The 17,536-nt window shown below is 41.1% G+C and overlaps 1 protein-coding gene across 8 annotated transcripts in view; it reads left to right on the top strand.

The window, feature by feature from the left end:
* The window catches only part of WDFY3 (WD repeat and FYVE domain containing 3), a 284,092-nt gene that overhangs the window by 249,605 nt on the left and 16,951 nt on the right, over window positions 1-17,536 (top strand). For all 8 annotated transcript variants that reach the window (XM_061420694.1, XM_061420690.1, XM_061420695.1 and 5 more), the window contains 9 exons: window positions 33-150; window positions 1,586-1,692; window positions 3,714-3,867; window positions 9,228-9,319; window positions 9,544-9,756; window positions 12,237-12,384; window positions 13,602-13,756; window positions 14,696-14,854; window positions 16,796-16,975. In XM_061420694.1, coding sequence (XP_061276678.1) covers window positions 33-150; window positions 1,586-1,692; window positions 3,714-3,867; window positions 9,228-9,319; window positions 9,544-9,756; window positions 12,237-12,384; window positions 13,602-13,756; window positions 14,696-14,854; window positions 16,796-16,975 — 1,326 coding nt within the window. The remainder of the gene's footprint in view (window positions 1-32; window positions 151-1,585; window positions 1,693-3,713; window positions 3,868-9,227; window positions 9,320-9,543; window positions 9,757-12,236; window positions 12,385-13,601; window positions 13,757-14,695; window positions 14,855-16,795; window positions 16,976-17,536) is intronic.

Below are 17,536 nucleotides of genomic sequence, written 5' to 3'. Positions count from 1 at the left end.
ATTTTGGAATTGGGTTTCATTTTGTATTTTAGGAGGTCGATCTTACTAATCCCAAGACATTTAGAAACCTGGCCAAGCCAATGGGAGCACAGACAGATGAACGATTAGCTCAGTATAAGAAGCGATATAAAGACTGGGAAGATCCTAATGGTAAGTAACTTTCCCTGTCGCAGGACTTGGTACCCACATTTCAAAAGTAAGCCATTATTTAGTGGTCTGACGCCCTTCCATCTTTCCCCAAGTTGCTTGTATATGATTATGTCTGTTACATATGCAAGCATATACACAACTATCAAAGTAGGAAAATCAGGTTTTGCGTGTTAACTGATGGCCATGCTTGGAAGGTGTTTTTTGGGTAGCTTGTCAAGTATTGGCAAAAACTAAGTCTTTCTGCTTTGTCTAGGGTAGAAATTTCCCATCATAATACGCCTTTATCCCTAATCGTGTTTAGGCCAGGAACTATGCTTTCCTTTATTGATTCTTTTAATATTTTTTATTGAAGTATAGTTAATTTAGTGTTTCAGTTATACAAAAAGTGATTCAGTGTGCATGTGTATGTGTATATGTATATATACATATTTTTCTTTTTCAGATTGTTTTCCATTATATGTTCTTTTAATTTTATTGAGCACTTTTTACAACCCTTTTGCATTAAAAAAATACTAATTGAGTCCCTTCTAAAATAATGCAATTTACATACTCATGATTTATTGTTTAATGTTTATCATATTACCCCTTCAAATAGGCAAAACAAACAAAGGAGGAAAAAAAATTAAGCCTAACAATATTCCCTGTTTGGAATCTTTTTTTTTTCCCCTGCCAAGGAGAATGTGTAACAGAAATTGCATAATACCCGTAGACATCGATTCAAAGAAATGTATACTACTGCAAAGCCAGAACCTAATAAAGAATTGCTTTACATCAGTATCCTGCTTTAGTTGAAGGTGGCTTGCTAGTAAGGATTATCTATTATACAGTTAGCCTCAAAACATGAATTGCTGCTGCTGCTAAGTCACTTCAGTCGTGTCCAACTCTTTGCGACCCGAAAGACGACAGCCCACCAGGCTCCCCCGTCCCTGGGGTTGCTGGATGTGCTCAATTTGGGGGAAAGTCACAGAATTATACTAAAATGGATACTTGCCAGATATATAAATGAGGGGTTTCAGTGTTATCATAAAGTTTTTCTACAACTGCCAGAACTGACTGTACTTCGTGTCGCGGTTATCATGTACATTAGCATTTTCAAGTCTGTTGATTAACACTAATTTTATTTTTGTGTTAGTCTTTTGTTTTCTTTTTTACTCTCATTTTTCTTGTTTTTTAAATTTTTATTGGTGTATAGTTGCTTTACAGTGTTGATCATTTCTGCTGTACAGCAACGTCTTCCAGCTATACGTATACATATATGCACTCTTTTTTTGGATTTCCTTCCGTTTAGGTCACTGGAGCGCCGAGTAGGGTGCCCTGTGCGGTGCAGTAGATTCTCAGCAGTTATCTATGTTGTACGTAGTATCAGTAGTGTATATACGCCAGTCCCGATATCCCAGTTCATCCTTTTCAATTGTGCTTTTATTTTCTTGGCCAGGAGAAACTCCAGCCTACCACTATGGGACCCACTATTCATCAGCCATGATTGTGGCTTCATACCTTGTCAGAATGGAGCCCTTCACACAGATATTCCTAAGGCTACAGGTAAAACTCTTAAGTTTAGAATTTTTGCATGTTGTTCGCGCCTTCTATTTAAGATCGTTTTTGCTATTTTCTTTAATGTTGTTTATCATTACAAAAGTCACAAAAGTAGTCAAAACATAATGATTGTGGAATTTTACTGGACAAAATTGATAAATAAGCTAGGATTTGTTTACACTAAACAAGCGCCAAGGTCCTTTAGTCAAGTAAGCAAGTAGCATTTGCTTTCCAGCCACATATATGGAATTCAGCCTTAACTGATTCATCAGACATTTTAAAAAGTCCGTGTAGCTCAATTGCTATCTTCCCTATTATAATTGCTTTTCTCCAAATTCTCTTTTCATTTATTCAGCAAATATTTATTGAATACTTACCGGATGCCAGGCACTATTCTAGGTGCTTAGAAGACATCAGAGAATAAAGACAATAGTCCTGCCTGATGGAATTGATATATTTTGGTTGAAAGAGACAGACAAACATAGTAAATAATGATCTAGTAAAATATTTTAGTATATGATACGTGCTGTGTGAAAAACAGAGGTCAGAGAAAGGGGATAGGAAGTACAGGAACGTGAGGTGGGGAAGGACATGATGCCATTTTTAGAAAGACTGGTCACTGTAGGTCACCTCGGAAAGGAGACATCTGACCAGAGCTGGAAAGAAGTAAGGGAGTTACTGGTGTGGGTATCTGGAGGAAGTGTGCTCCAGGCTGGGAGAACAGCCTGCAAGGGGCCCTAAGTCAGGCCCTGAGGTATTTGAGGGACAGCAAGGAAGCCAGTTTCTGGAGCAGAGTGACTGCAGGGGAAAGCGACAGGGGATGAGGTCAGAGAGCTAGCAGGGCCAGATGGCGGTAGGCCGTGGTGGCCATTGTACGGACTTGGGATTTTCACACAGTGAACTTCATTGTAAAGACAGACACACTGTGTTCACTCCAACACAGCATTGGGAGTTTGATTGAGGGAAGGCAGTGGTGCATCTATGAGGCCGTGTAAGCAAAGGAAATTCCTTTTATATTTGAGTTTATCGATTTATAACTTTTTGATCACCTTCCTAGTTCTCCTCTAAATTCTCATGAGTATAAGAATAACAATGTCATGTTATTTTATGAAATTAGTCAAATACATATATAACCTGAATATTCTCAACTGTAAATGGCTATATAATAGCAGCTTTTTAAAGTTTTTTTTTTTAATTAATTTTTATTGAAGTTTACTTGCTTTACAATGTTGTTAGTTTCTAGTGTACAACAAGTCAGCCATATATCCCCTCCCTTTTGGGACTTCCTTGCCATTCAGGTCACCACAGTCCATTAAGTAGAGTTCCTGGGCTATACAGTAGGTTCTCATTGGTATACTTAGTATGTGTTAGTCCCTCAGTTGTTCCTGACTCTTTGCAACCCCAGGGACTGTAGCCCGCTAGGCTCCTCTGTGCATGGAATTCTCCAGGCAAGAATACTGGAGTGGGTTGCCATTCCCTTCTCCAGGGGTTCTTCCTGACCCAGGGATCCAACGTGGGTCTCCCACATTGTGGGCAGATTCATTACTATCGAGCCACCAGGGAAACCCTATACATAGTATAAATACTGTGTATATGTCAATTCCAGTCTCCCAAATCATCCTACTCCCCTCTTTTCCCCCCTTGGTGTCCAAAAATTTGTTCTCTATGTCTGTGTCTCTAGTTCTGCTTTGCAAGTATGAATCCTTTTTTTTTTTTTTTAAGGAGAGTATTATCAAATGATGGAAGAACTATTTCCTTATAGTCTTGCCCTCTCTCTAAAAACTAATCTTTTTAAATTGTATTACATGGATATCACTTTGATACAAAGCAAGAGACCCTTTGTAAGGAGAACCCCGAAAAGAATTCTTCTTTTTTTGTGATTATTTAAAATTTTGTGTATTTGACGTAGGAGAATGGGAAACTGAATTGTCACCAAATGTATTTCTTTGGGGTTTCCAGGCCCTTGAGCGTGGATGCTGAGGTGGGAGCAGTTCTCTCACAGAGGTGCCTTCTCGTTCTGCCCACAGGGAGGCCACTTTGACCTGGCTGACCGGATGTTTCACAGCGTGCGTGAGGCCTGGTACTCAGCGTCAAAGCACAACATGGCAGATGTAAAGGAACTCATCCCAGAATTTTTTTACTTACCAGAGTTCCTGTTCAATTCCAACAACTTTGACCTTGGTATGTAGCACCATGGCACTGTCTTAGGAACGGTATCCAGGAAAAGACCAACAGAAATGTCACTTTTCTGAGAAGTCTGTAGCAGACACTGACAAAGAAAGCTTTTGTTACCAGACCAACCTTGGGTCCACCCACCTGAAACACAGCAAACCCAATCAGTCTGTTGACGCTGGGTTGTGGTGAAGGATGGGACGGTGTTTATTGCAGGGCCAAGCAAGGAGAATGGGCAGCTCATGCTCAAAAGGCCTGAACCACCCCCAGTGACAGCTTTCAGAGGAGAGTTTTAAAAAGTCCATGTAAGGGAGAGGGTCACAGGCTTTGTGATCAGCTTGTGCTCAGTTCTGCGATTGGTTGATGATGCGGTAACAAAGTGGTATTTCAGGAATCTTGGTCATCAACTTCTGGATCTGACTGGTCTGGGGTCTATGAACCTGTGGTCAGCATGCAGTTAACTTCCTCCACCTGGTGGGGGTTTTAATATCTGCAAAACAACTCAAGGATATGGCTCAGGTTTATAGCCCTTGAGGAGAAACTAAAAGTCCTTGACTTTATTTTAGGCTAAATTGTTATTTTGTGCTGCTTGGCTGTTTTCCTTTGTTTCTGCAGTTTCTCTCTTCTCTGGTTACATTTGCTCTTTGGAACTCTGGGGAGGCCTGGGAGACTAAGGCTTTTCTACAAAGGAAGGAGGGGGAACGCACGGGGTTGGGGTGGACGGGCTGTTCTTGGAAAGGCCCTGCAGGGTCCTCCTCAGTTACTATCCCTCATGGTTACAGCTGCTGTTAAAGTCAGCTGGGTTATTGGGTATATGAGAATAAATATAACAAAGAAAAATAGATGTGTGCCCCCCAAATAGCTGTTTCAATCCAGAGTCTTGGGAAAATGAAAAAATTAACAAAGATTACATCTAATGGTCAGAATATCATTATTTCATTGAAAATGAAAGTGAGGTGAAATTTTATTTGAAAATTAATGTGATTGAAGCTAACAGCCAAGAGTGGCATATCCACATTTTTCACATATAGTTTAAATCTTTCCTTATTGTCTCAGCTTACATGTTGATAAGTTTTAAAATTAGAATTGCTGAATAACTCTAAGTAAACCCTTTTTTCATCCCGTTAGGGTACTAAAAAAACAGAACCAAATCAACATTTCTAAAAGGGAGAGAAATTTCCTTGGTACTTTGCTCTCTTTGTATTATCCAGCAGCTACAGGAAGTAGATTTGACTTTGGTTATTGTTTCTTGGAACACGGTTTGCTAATCTGTGTTTTGAATATTTATTTTTACAACATATCAAAATTTCATTGTTTTACTTAGAGTATTCATGCCAGATATTGTTCTGTTTTCATATTCTTTTCATGCCCTGTATCATACTGTATTTAAGACTTCCACATATAAACCAGTATCCACATATAAACCATTACTATACTATCTCATAAAATTTATTAGGTAATTCAGAGAATCAGTTCAGTTCAGTTCAGTCATGTCCAACTCTTTGCAACTCCATGGACTGCAACATTCCAGGCCTCCCTATCCATCACCAGCTCCTGGAGTTTACCCAAACCCATGTCCATTGAGTCGGTGATGCCATCCAGCCATCTCATTCCTCTGTCGTCCCCTTCTCCTCCCACCTTTAATCTTTCCCAGCATCAGGGTCTTTTAAAATGAGTCAGCTCTTTGCATCAGGTGGCGAAAGTATTGGAGTTTCAGCTTCAACATCAGTCCTTCCAATGAACACTCAGGACTGATTTCCTTTAGGATGGACTGGTTGGATCTCCTTGTAGTCCAAGGGACTCTCTCAAGAGTCTTCTCCAACACCTTCACATCTAATATGTTTGAATGATTTTATTTTATTGAGTATTATAATTTTTATTTATTTAATCACCCATTCAGCAGCTCAAACCTTGTGAAATTGTAGCTCCAGATGCAATAGGAAAGATAATAAGACTCTCTCAGTAGCCCCAGCAAAGGTCCTAAAACTGAGTCTTAGTACTGATACCTCTGATTGGACCTGGGACTCAACCTTGAGCAGCTAAAGACACCAAGTTCTAGCACTTAGAGTTGGGAGGAATGGCAGTTCCTCAAAGGAAGAGTAGATGGTGAATAGGGAAAAACAACAAATGTGAACCCAGCATTTGCATATGAATGCACATTAGGGTTTTACTAGGTTTACTTATAATTCACCTTTGGAGAATGCTGCTGTCTTCCCTAGGAACACCACTTTCAAAGAGACAAATATGCAACAGTGCCAAAACACATTCCAGAAATACTCAGTCCGTTATAATAATCTATGCTGCAGGCATGTTCTAACCAGACTACTTACAGACCCAACCAAATCATCCACTTTTAAATAAGTAAGTGAAAGAAAGGTCATGTATAATTGTCACGCTCACCTTCATAACATATCCCCTTCCTTCCTTGAAATCACACACTTGAACAACAATGCTATTTGCAAGTAAGAGCTAAAGCTCTTAAAACTTAGGAATAAATCCTCATAATCTTGTATTTAGATAAACATAAGCAAAAGCAACAAAAAAAGGGAAATTGAACTTTATCAGAATTTAAAACTTCTGCATACAAGGACATTATGAAGAAAGTGAAAAGAAGACATACAGAATGCCAGAAAATATTTTCAAATGATATATATCTTGTAAAGATCTAGTACTCAGAATATAAAGAACTCCTACAACTCAACAGCAATAAGATAAGTGACCCAATTAAAGGGGCAAAGGACCTGAATAGACATTTCTCCAAAGAAGTTATACAAATGACCAATAAGCATATGAAAAGATGCTCAGCATCATTATTCATTAGGTAAATGCAAATCAAAAGCACAATAAGGTAATACTTTGCATTCACTAGGATGACTATAATGGAAAAGGCAAGACACACAAACAGAAAATGACAAGAGCTGAGGAAGATGTGGAGAAAGTAGAACATTCATGTGTTGCTGGCATGAATGTTAAAATGGTTCAGCACTGTGGGAAGCAGTTTGGTAGTTCCTCAAAAAGTGAAACATTGAATTGCCACATGACCAAGCAGTTCCACGCAAGAACTGTCCAGAGGAACTGAAAAAAGACTTAAAGACCTGTACATGCACATTCATCACGGCTTTATTGACAGTAGCCAGATGGTAGAAACAGCCCACATATACATGAATGGATAAACCAACTGTGGAATATACATATAGTGGAGTATCACTCAGGCATTATAAGATACGGGGTAACAATAAATACACCAACATAGACGAACCTCAAAAAATTACACCAAGTAAAAGAAGCTAGAGGCAGAAAGTCACATAATGATTCCACTTATATGGAATGTCCAGAACAGGTACATACCGATAGACAGGACACAGACTGGTGATTTCCAGGGCCTGGGGCAGGGGATGGGGGGTGGGTGGGAGGAATGGGGAGCAACTGTTTACATTTAAGATTTCTTTCTGGGGTGGTCAAAATGTACTAGATATAGTTGCACAATAGTGTGAACATATGAAATGCCACTGAATTTTTCACTCTAAAATCGTTAACTTTATGTTATGTGAACTTTACCTCAATATAAAGAAAGTCAAAGAAAACCGTTTGTCTCTCCATCCAGAAAAGATAGCTAATGATACAAAAGAAAGAACACTTGGGGTTTTTTCCCTGGCTCTGGAGCACGTAGGTTCATTTCCTGGTCTTATCCTTGTACCCTTGGATAAACATGGAGGGAAACTACAGAGTAGCAGAATTAGACCAAGAGTTTTCAACAGACTGTCCCCTTTAAATGACATTTTAAAATTGCAGATAGCGCTGATAAAATAACCTTATATCACACAGTATTTAGGGATTATGAGCAAAATTGGGAAAAGTAGATTCTATCTCAGGTAGTTAGGGGATTATTACTTCTTATCAAAAAAGTTATTTCTTACTTCTTATTAGGCTTAGAGGACATTTCAGAGAGGGTGGGGAAAGGGTGTGAAAGAGAGGAGAGGGGCTGTAATAACTTGATTGTTTTATTTTTTTTAAGTTACATGAAAATTTTTCCAACTAAATCAAAACATTCCTTTAAACAATAAAATGGATTTTTAGTCTCTTGCTTGTATCACATTGTAAAGAAGCCATCAAGCCTCAATGATGAAAGGAAAGGTTTTTACTGGCCCTTACTTGGAACCTGCCTTCTGTGTCCTGAAATTTGAACAGTTCTCTATGAAAATTTATAATTCAGCTGTTTAACCAACTGCATGAAGCTAGGGAGTCCACATCACCACTTAAAGGGTTATTGTTTACCGTGGTTATCCGATCTGTGCCTAGGAAAGCTCTGTAAGCTCCAGTTACCTTTTCGAAAGAAGAAACAGAACCCACTTCCTCAGATGCCAATCCGAGTTTTGCTGTCAGTAGATCTTATAGTAAATGCGTCCTTTACTGTTTTAGGGATTATCTGGCTGTGACTTAAAATAACAGTTTGTGTGGAATAAATATGACATGGTTATGAATTATCATAACTTGATTTTTTTTTTCTGCCAGGTGGTCCTATAGTCTTTCCAAGTGTTTTTTCTGTTAAATGATACAATAGTCACCAAAAAGTTACATTGTTTCAGATTTTACTTTCATTTTTTTAGTGAGAATCCTTACAGCAAAATACATGTGGGTTCTACAGCATTCTCTCAAGAATTTAAGAATCAGAAGTATGAGAAACCACATGTATTGCAAATATTTCTGGATGACTCATACTTTTATGTCCTCTTAGGCCAAAATAGAATTCAGACTAAAATTGGCTTGAGGAGTTAGGTATTCTTTCAGCAACCTTTTCCATGTGAATGCAGAATTTTGTCAAAACATCCAGAAAAGAGATTGAGTGCTTGGCCACTGCTGTTGACTCACTAAGCTTTAAGCATTCTGGGAAAGCCTACATGTACTCTTCAGAGAAATTGTTAATGGTCTTGCAGATGAGCAGTCTTAAGGGGCTTGTGTTGGTTTGGGCAGTTTCTTCCAAACTCAAAACAGTAACCCCATAAAATGCTTCATGAAGGAGTCCTGTGATCAATTAAATGTCAGAAATGTTGTATCTAATACCCTTCCTAGAGAAGAGCAGTACCTCGGAGGAGCCTTGCAGAAAAGAAACATGTTTAACCTTGCATAGCTCAGCATTTCCTGAAGCCCTTTGACTGTGGGAGCCCCACAGTTTTGTGAATGCTCAGTAAATCTCTCTAAGGAGGAATTTTGGGGAAATACCAGAGTAGATGATCTCTGCGGGTCCTTTCTAGTGGTAAAACTGTATAGTTCTGGTAATGAATCTAACCCACTATTTGTCTGTTACTTTCATAGGATGTTACTATTTATCTCACTCTTTTACTTTCTTGTTAATGTATCTAATTTCACAGGCTGTAAACAAAACGGCACCAAACTTGGAGATGTTATCCTTCCACCCTGGGCAAAAGGAGACCCACGAGAATTCATCCGGGTGCACCGTGAGGTAATGGGAGTGCACTTTGCATTGGAACTGAGGTTTCACTGGGTCACTGACCACAGAACAAAGAGAGGACCCTGAGCAATGTGTTCCCCACATGTTTAAGTCACTAATGTTATTTGTATGATTCTTAGTTATTTTAGTTCCAGTTGGCCAGTGGTCACTCCTTTTACTTTCCAAGTTAGTAATACAAGTCAGCCAGTGACTGAACCTGTGTTTTGAAATTGCAGGCTCTGGAATGTGACTACGTGAGTGCCCATCTGCATGAGTGGATCGACTTAATCTTCGGCTATAAGCAGCAAGGTCCTGCCGCAGTAGAAGCTGTAAACGTCTTCCATCACCTTTTCTATGAGGGTCAAGTGGATATCTACAACATAAATGACCCCCTCAAGGAAACAGCCACCATAGGGTTCATTAATAACTTTGGGCAGATCCCTAAACAGGTATGGCTGTTTTTTCCTTATCGTTGATATTTTCTATTACATTTTTTAAGCTCTGTCTTATGTCTGTGGGCTTCCCCAGTGACTCGGTGGTAAAGAATCTGCCTGCCAATGCAGGAGACGCAGGTTCCATCCTTGGGTCGGGAAGATCCCCTGGAGGAGAAAATGGCAGCCCCTCCAGTATTCTTGCCTGGAGAATCCCACGGACCTAGTCCATGGAAGAGTCACACATAACTTAGCGACTGAACAATATATCTATGGATGGTAGATGACCATATAGTAATTAACTTTGGACCAAGTTTTTAATTAAGAACCGTGAATATTGCCCAGTAGTTGCAGTGGGTCCCTAGATTATTACATTCTCCTCCCTTTTACAGTCCAGAAAAATAGAAATTTTGTTAGTCAAAGAGGATTTTCCTTGACAGACTAGTGGCAGGGCATGCTTTCTTGTCCCCACATGAGATTCGGCAGGAAACTGGCTTCTCAGCTGCTCCTCCACAACCCAGAGGAAGGGAGAGCTTCACCACATCCGATCAGGATAGAGGAGCTAGTGGGCAAATCACGTTTCCTGTGGAAAAGCCTCTCGGAAGGTTGTGTACCAGAGGCTAGCACTTTGCCTTGCACTCAAAGAATTCCTCCAGGAAGCCCTAGCCAACCAGGTATTCAGTGTTTCTGCAAACCAGAAGAGCCTCCTTTTGAGTCACTAAGGGAATTCATCTCATCCTTTATCCCCATTGTTCCGGGCCCACGAGGAGGGCAAGATGTGCCAGAAGAAACCACAACACGGTGGAGAAGCCTCGCGTTGCTGGCTGTTAAGACCACTGCCTTTCCCCCAAGTGCCCTGGCCTCTTCATTTTGACCCTGGCTGTCCTTCTCTGTTCAAGATCTCTCCTGGACTCCCTTTTTGTAGGTTAACTGACTTTGAGGTTTCCACAGTTGACAGCTGGAAACACAGAACAATGACAAGTCTTTGTTTATGGAAAAGCCACGATAGACAGTGGACAGCCTGTGACTCCACCACTCACAGTGCAATCTGATCCCCCAGTGCAGGAACCAGGTTTACTTCTAAAGTGAAACATTTGTTGATGAGCTGGAATCACACCAGAAGAACCTTAGTTAAGCCTTTCCCTTCTTTGAGGGTTACATGTGCAGGAACCATTTTTCATAACCTTCTGGGAAACAGATATGCACTGTTGCAGGATTTTTGCCCCACTTTTGAGTTTAAGAGGCAGATAGTCTGGGAGATAGGGTTTGGATACTAACATATTTCTAGGACATTCCAGGAACTAATGGAGAGTACTTCCAAGTGTAACCGTCCCTCAAAATAGCTAAGCTTTGTCGTCGTCATGTTAATTTATCCTTATATATGCTTGCCTGGCCTGCTTTATCCTCAGGTACCTCATAAAGGTCTTCAGTAAAGGTTCATTCATGAACATATTTGAAAGTATGTGGGTATTTTAATACAGCTTCGGAGTCTAGTCTCTGAAGAATAAGAAGTAGATGCTCCGCGTGGGGCCCAGGCTGCTGGCTGCTATGGGGCCTCTCTAAGCAGCCATGCAGCGCCTTCCCCACCCTTGATTAAACCTGGAATCACTGAAGAAAAAAAAAAGAAAGAAATGAACTCTGATCCTATGCCGTGTATGTAGATAAAATGGGAATTACATCTTTAAAGCTTTGGGAGCCTCAGATGTGTATCTTTATAAACATATTTTTTCCTGTTTTTTTCTCCTGGAAACTCAAAATGTCAAATAAATAGACTGTGATGGTGTTGTGGTGATTCTAAATCTCATTTCATCTTAAGATTTTCCAAATATCTTCCTCAAATATCAGTTTTCAAACAGGAATGACTCTGCCTATTTAGAAAATGTACAGTATTTGAAAAGCAGTCATCTTAAATGTACATTAATACTTTTCAATCCCTTAGAAATACTAAACAGAAATGACAAAGATCTTTTTTTCTTTTACATCATCACAAAGTAAAAAGAAGGCAACCGTATTCATACTGAGCAAATTAGTAGCACCTAAATGAGATAGGAATGATGTCACATCCATAAAGCCTGTGTTGGCGCCAGATGTAACCCAGTTAGAATGGCTGCCTGCTCTCCATTGCCCAGAACGGTATCGGTCTGTAAAATATGGGTTCGTTTTTAAACATCACTGAAAAATAATTTTCAACTGACTGTTATTTGAAGAGATTAATTTACTTTTGAAAAATTATCATGAAATCAGTGTAGCATAGAGCTTGATGGTAACCCAAACTTGAGTATCCGAGTCTTGTCCCCACTTACTGAGGTATGAGATCTCAGATGGCAACCTTCTGAGCCTCTTTAAATCTCTTTCGTCAAGTATAAAATGTGATAATGTGATACCTAATGGCTGTTGTGAAGCTTAAGTGAAATAGCAACAAAATATCTGGCAAATAAAAGGGCTGATTAATAAATGTTAGCTTTCATTATAAAACGTGTTGTCTTCTGTCTTACCAGTTATTTAAAAAACCTCATCCACCCAAGCGAGTGAGGAGTCGACTCAACGGAGACAATGCGGGGGCCTCCGTCCCGCCAGGGTCTGCCAGTGACAAGATCTTTTTTCATCATCTGGACAACCTGAGGCCTTCACTAACACCTGTAAAAGGTAAAGTGACAGGGAATGAGCTTCTGATGGATGATTCTGTACGACTGTTTAATAATCCTAGTTAAGCAATAACAAATTTGCTTCTCAGCAACAGTGTCATTTGTAATAAGTGCTAAAACCACCAAATACTTGTTAGAGTCTCCTTTTCCTTTTCTCGTCTCTTCTTTCTGCCTGTTGGATTTTGCATCCGAAAGAAACCCAACAGGTTCTCCTCTCTGCTAGGGTACTGAAAACTAGTATACCAAATCTTATAATTCAACTTGTAGAAAAACTTCTGCCATCTTCATTTACACATGTTCTGCCAATTTAGAAATAGCAGTAAGAAGACTTGTATTTTTAACATGCCAACTAAAAGCTTCTTTCATCTACTGTTATTATAAGTTATTTTAAATTACTTTTCCAAGTAGATTTTTTTCCCCTTTGAATGAAAAAAAAAAAAAAAATGTTTTGCAGAGTCTTGAAGTTGTCACTTAAATCCAAAAACTGGAGCATCAAAGTCTGGATGGGTGCCCAGCTCTCTGCCGCCTGTCTCATTCCACAGACTCTGCCCTGTGCCAGCTCCAGCCACTGCCCAGAGATGGCTCTGGAGCACTGGCTGGGGTCTTGGCCTTCCTTCAGGAAGTCTAGGGCTGGGTGGAGCTGAAGGCCTAGGTCATTTGGAGGTCTGTGTGGCGTTCTGGGAGCATCCCAGAGCACTCTGGCAGTCCTCGGGATCAAAAGGTGGGCCTGGTGGCTGGGAGCCAAACCCAAGCAAGTGTCCATAGCCAGGCAGGCTGGAGACACCAGTCAGGGTCGACATCTGCCCAGTGGGTCTGCAGAAGACTCCATCGAAAGCCACACCCTGGTTCCTTCTCAGGTCATTTTGTGTTTACGTGGGTGTCGAGATGCTTGATTTGTCTGAATATTTGAGGTCCCTTTACCTCCCCTCCCCTGTGGGCGTCCCCAGTGGCCTTAGTGGTGAAGAATCTGCCCACCAAGGCAGGAGATGCAGGAGACGCCAGTTTGGTCCCTGGGTTGGGAAGATAACCCTGGAGGAGGAAATGGCTTCCCACTCCAGTATTCTTGCCTGGAGAATCCCACGAACAGAGGAGCCTGGTGGGCTATAGTCCAGGGGGTCACAAGAGTCGGAGACAACTAACACTCTCTACCTTCCTCTCTGGGATAAGGAGGTTAGTTTTCCCTATACTGGTTCTAATATGTTGATTTATTTTTTGTAGAACTCAAAGAGCCTGTGGGACAAATCGTGTGTACAGACAAAGGCATTCTTGCGGTAGAACAGAATAAGGTTCTTATCCCACCAACCTGGAACAAGACTTTCGCTTGGGGCTACGCGGACCTCAGCTGCAGGCTGGGGACCTATGAGTCAGACAAGGTTTGCACTGTTGCTTGCTCACTTATGTCATCCTGCTCTTCTGTGGCCTGGAGATCCTGCCTCATGGGGGTGGGGACAGCTCAGGCCAAGGGCTTCTCAGCTGCTTTCCCCAGGCCAGAGGAAGGGAGAGCTTCACTGCATCCCGTGAGGATAGAGGAGCTAGTGGGCGAGTCACGTTTCCTGCAGAAAAGCCTCTCCTGGAAGGTTGTGTACCAGGACCTAGCAGTTTGCCTTCCACTCCAAGAACTCCTCCAGGGGGCCCTAGCCAACCAGGTGTTCAGTATTCTGCCAACCAGAAGAGCCTCCTTTTGCGTCACTGTCCCACTTACCATATCGGCACTCTTCAATGGCTGGCAGAAAACCTGCCGCCCTTCCCCTAAGAAGCAGTTGCGGCTACCATTTTGAGTCCCATCAGCATCTCTTGGAGAGGCAATACCTAAGTGATCCTTTGGAGTCATATTTGCCCCTTGACAGTCCTCTCCTGAATGCATGAGGGACACAGTCTGTGTCTGTAACACAGTTCTGTTCAGTCACATTGTCATCAGCAGCAGCACTCACGGTTTCCTTTTACCTTCTACCTGCTACACGGATGCACCCTTTCACCAGATCACCCCCTGCATCTCACATAGTATCACACAACCTAAACGTCATTTTCAGTCACACAATCAGAACATCTTTTTCCCTGACTGGAGAAACTGGAGACCCCCAATATGAACAAAGTGCTTCTTCTTATGATTTTCGACACCAGCTATAGTTAGGAGGCTGTAGGGTGTAGTTCAGAGTAGAGCTTTAGGGAACCAGCCCAGCAGGTACCTGCAGGACACAGGTATTTGCCCAGGAGGGACCCAAATAGAGGTTACTTTCATTTGGTATGCTCGTCGTGTCTCAGAAGCTTGTAGTGCTTAATGGCATGTGTCTCACATCTCTTCTGTTTTACAGGCAGTGACTGTTTATGAATGTTTGTCGGAGTGGGGCCAGATTCTCTGTGCGATCTGCCCCAACCCCAAGCTAGTCATCACGGGTGGAACAAGTACGGTGGTGTGTGTTTGGGAGATGAGTACCTCGAAAGAAAAGGCTAAGACTCTCACTCTCAAACAGGTAACAGAATGTGAAATGGTGGACCTGTTCCACCCCCCTCGCTCATGCTCTAGAGAAACTGAAAAACTTGCTTAATTCCAAGGCAATTTAGACATTAATGGACAAGACCAAAAAATGTGTGTTCTTTTGCTAGAAATGGATCTTAAAAAATATAAATGAAAAATCAGAGGATACTATTTCTAAAGATGATCCAAGCTGTCCTTTTTTAATATCTGAAGCAAGATATCTTTAGGTGATATAGTTTTTTTTTTAATATATTAAAGTAATGTCAATGTTTTTCAGAGTTATATATAGGTTAAATTCTTGCAAACCAGTTATATTTGCAATTTGATTCATAATAACTTCTTTTCTGGATGCTTTTCACTTATCTATACTATTAAGTCGTTGATTTTTGTTTTTTCTGTTTCTTCGTGTATAATATTCTTGAGAACATGGCAAATTCATGAAATGTATTCAGAAAAACCATTGGTGATTTTATTAACAAGTATTTTTGATCACTTGTTATGAGCTGACTCTATCATAAATGTTTAATCAAAGCAAGAATTCTTTTATCATGAAGCCATCACCTTTTTAATATTTGATTTATAAGTGAATCTACTGTAAGTTTCTTTTTAATGGAGTTTACATCTAGGTGTTTTCTGTGATAACAAATTTTAAAAGTAGTGTAACAGTAATATCTGCCATTTACTGAACACCTGCCATGTTCAGGGCACTGTGCTGGGAGTTTAAAAAATGTAAAACTGCAGTCCTAACATTTCTACAAGACGATCAGCAGCCTGAGCTAATTAACACCTGGAAAAACCACAGCTTAGGGAACTTAAGACACAGGCCCACGTCACACCTTGTGGTAAAGCCAGGATATAAATTCAGTTCTGTGTGATTCCAAAGCTATTTTAAAACTAGCCTCAGACAAACAGTGCTGTTTTCAATACCTATAGAAAGAATTGAGCTCCTCTTGCTTACTGCAGTGACCATCTCTATTGTCCAGAAACTTCAGTGGTTGCTGGGTCTAAAGGTGAGTCCTTGTGAGACACAGTCTCCACGTGAGCAGGTGCAAGGCTCTCAGTGCAGTTGGCTGGTCCAAACGCTCCTGCTTATGATATTTTCAATTTAGAAAATGGGCTTCAAAGCTAGCTAGCGTGCCTGTTAGCCCCTCAGTGCCAAGTACTTCTCACTTCGAACAGCCTTTTGGGTTTGCCAAGTACATAGTAAGGGTGTGTGCATCACCAAAATTTGATAAATACTAAATACTTAGAAATTCCTAACAGTCATCTGAATCTTTTCCTTCAATATGTTTGTTTTCCTGCACTACCATTTCCCTGGATCCTGTTTCTCTTCATATCCCAGCAAAAGAGAAACGTATTTATTCTGGTTTGAGAACAGGTCCCTCTCAGGTGCAGGAGACACCCAGGTGTGTCCAGCTCCTAACAGGTGCTCACCAGACACGTCAGAGCTGCATTTTCCCTGTATCTTCCTGGGACCACGTGTTAAAACCACACACTTACATTTTTAAAAAACACATCCAATTGTAGTTCTGTAGAATGGACTTAGAGGAATCAACAGCAGAAAAGAATAGATTCAGAGTTTAAATTCTGAATTTGGGGACTATGATCGATACATCTCCATGTGGAGACGGGAAGTGTGAGAAAACCCCAGCGGGGTTGCAACTGCAAGTCTCCCTTCCTTCTGAGATCCTGGGCTGAGGCCAGGAGAGAGGTAGGATTTTAATGGAGAGTGGCGTCTCCCGAGTCCTCCACACTTGTCTCTTACCCCTGGTAGGGGAAGCAGGGACAGTGGCGAGAGAAGAATGAGGGCCTTCCAGACGCTGCTGCGCAAGGCGCTCCCTGCTAGCCTCTCGGTTCGCAGCGCACCCAGCTCTTTGGAGTCCAGTAAGGAACATGGCCACCGTGATCAGCCTGGTCTCATCTGTTCCCCTTTTAGGCCTTACTTGGCCACACGGATACGGTTACCTGTGCCACCGCGTCGTTAGCCTATCACATCATCGTCAGCGGGTCCCGAGACCGAACCTGCATCATCTGGGACCTGAACAAGCTGTCATTCCTAACCCAGCTCCGAGGCCACCGGGCTCCCGTGTCTGCTCTGTGTATCAATGAATTAACCGTAAGTTGTAAACTGCTCACTTGGTTTGTGTGTAGGAACACGTAGCTCTGGCCAGCATAAATACAAAATCACTCTACTCTGTAAGCTGATGGACATGCGTCTTATAAAAGCCACCTGGTTTAGATGCTGTTTACAAAAGCAAATGGACATTAAAGTTTGTAACCCAGGAAACAGTTCTGTCTTACAATCCAATCATTGCAGCCATACTTCAAAGAGCAAGATTTGGTTCAAAATAAAATAGTCTAGAATGCGCTTTTTTAAAAGCAAGGAATTTGTGGGATTTGTTAAAATTGTTGAAGTTTGATGAAATATGTTCAAAGTATTTATAAAGTGAGGAGAGTAATATTTGGGTACCCAAACAAGAGAAAAATTGTTGTAAAACGGTTTTCACAACAGATTCCAAAGGTATGAAAAAAAAATGGCTCTCGAAAATACAGTGAAACAGAACAAAATAAATGTGCTGGCATAGGAGCCTCCATGCAGACTGGGCAAGGAGGGGGAAAAAAGTCATTGGTTTGGGTGATGGGAAGCAGGGAACATTCGGGGTAGGTTTAGAATGAG

Source organism: Bos javanicus, chromosome 6 (assembly GCF_032452875.1).
Source record: "Bos javanicus breed banteng chromosome 6, ARS-OSU_banteng_1.0, whole genome shotgun sequence".
Lineage (NCBI taxonomy): Eukaryota > Metazoa > Chordata > Mammalia > Artiodactyla > Bovidae > Bos > Bos javanicus.
Note: the sequence above shows the minus strand (reverse complement) of the source record. Positions and strands in the feature narration are given on the sequence as shown.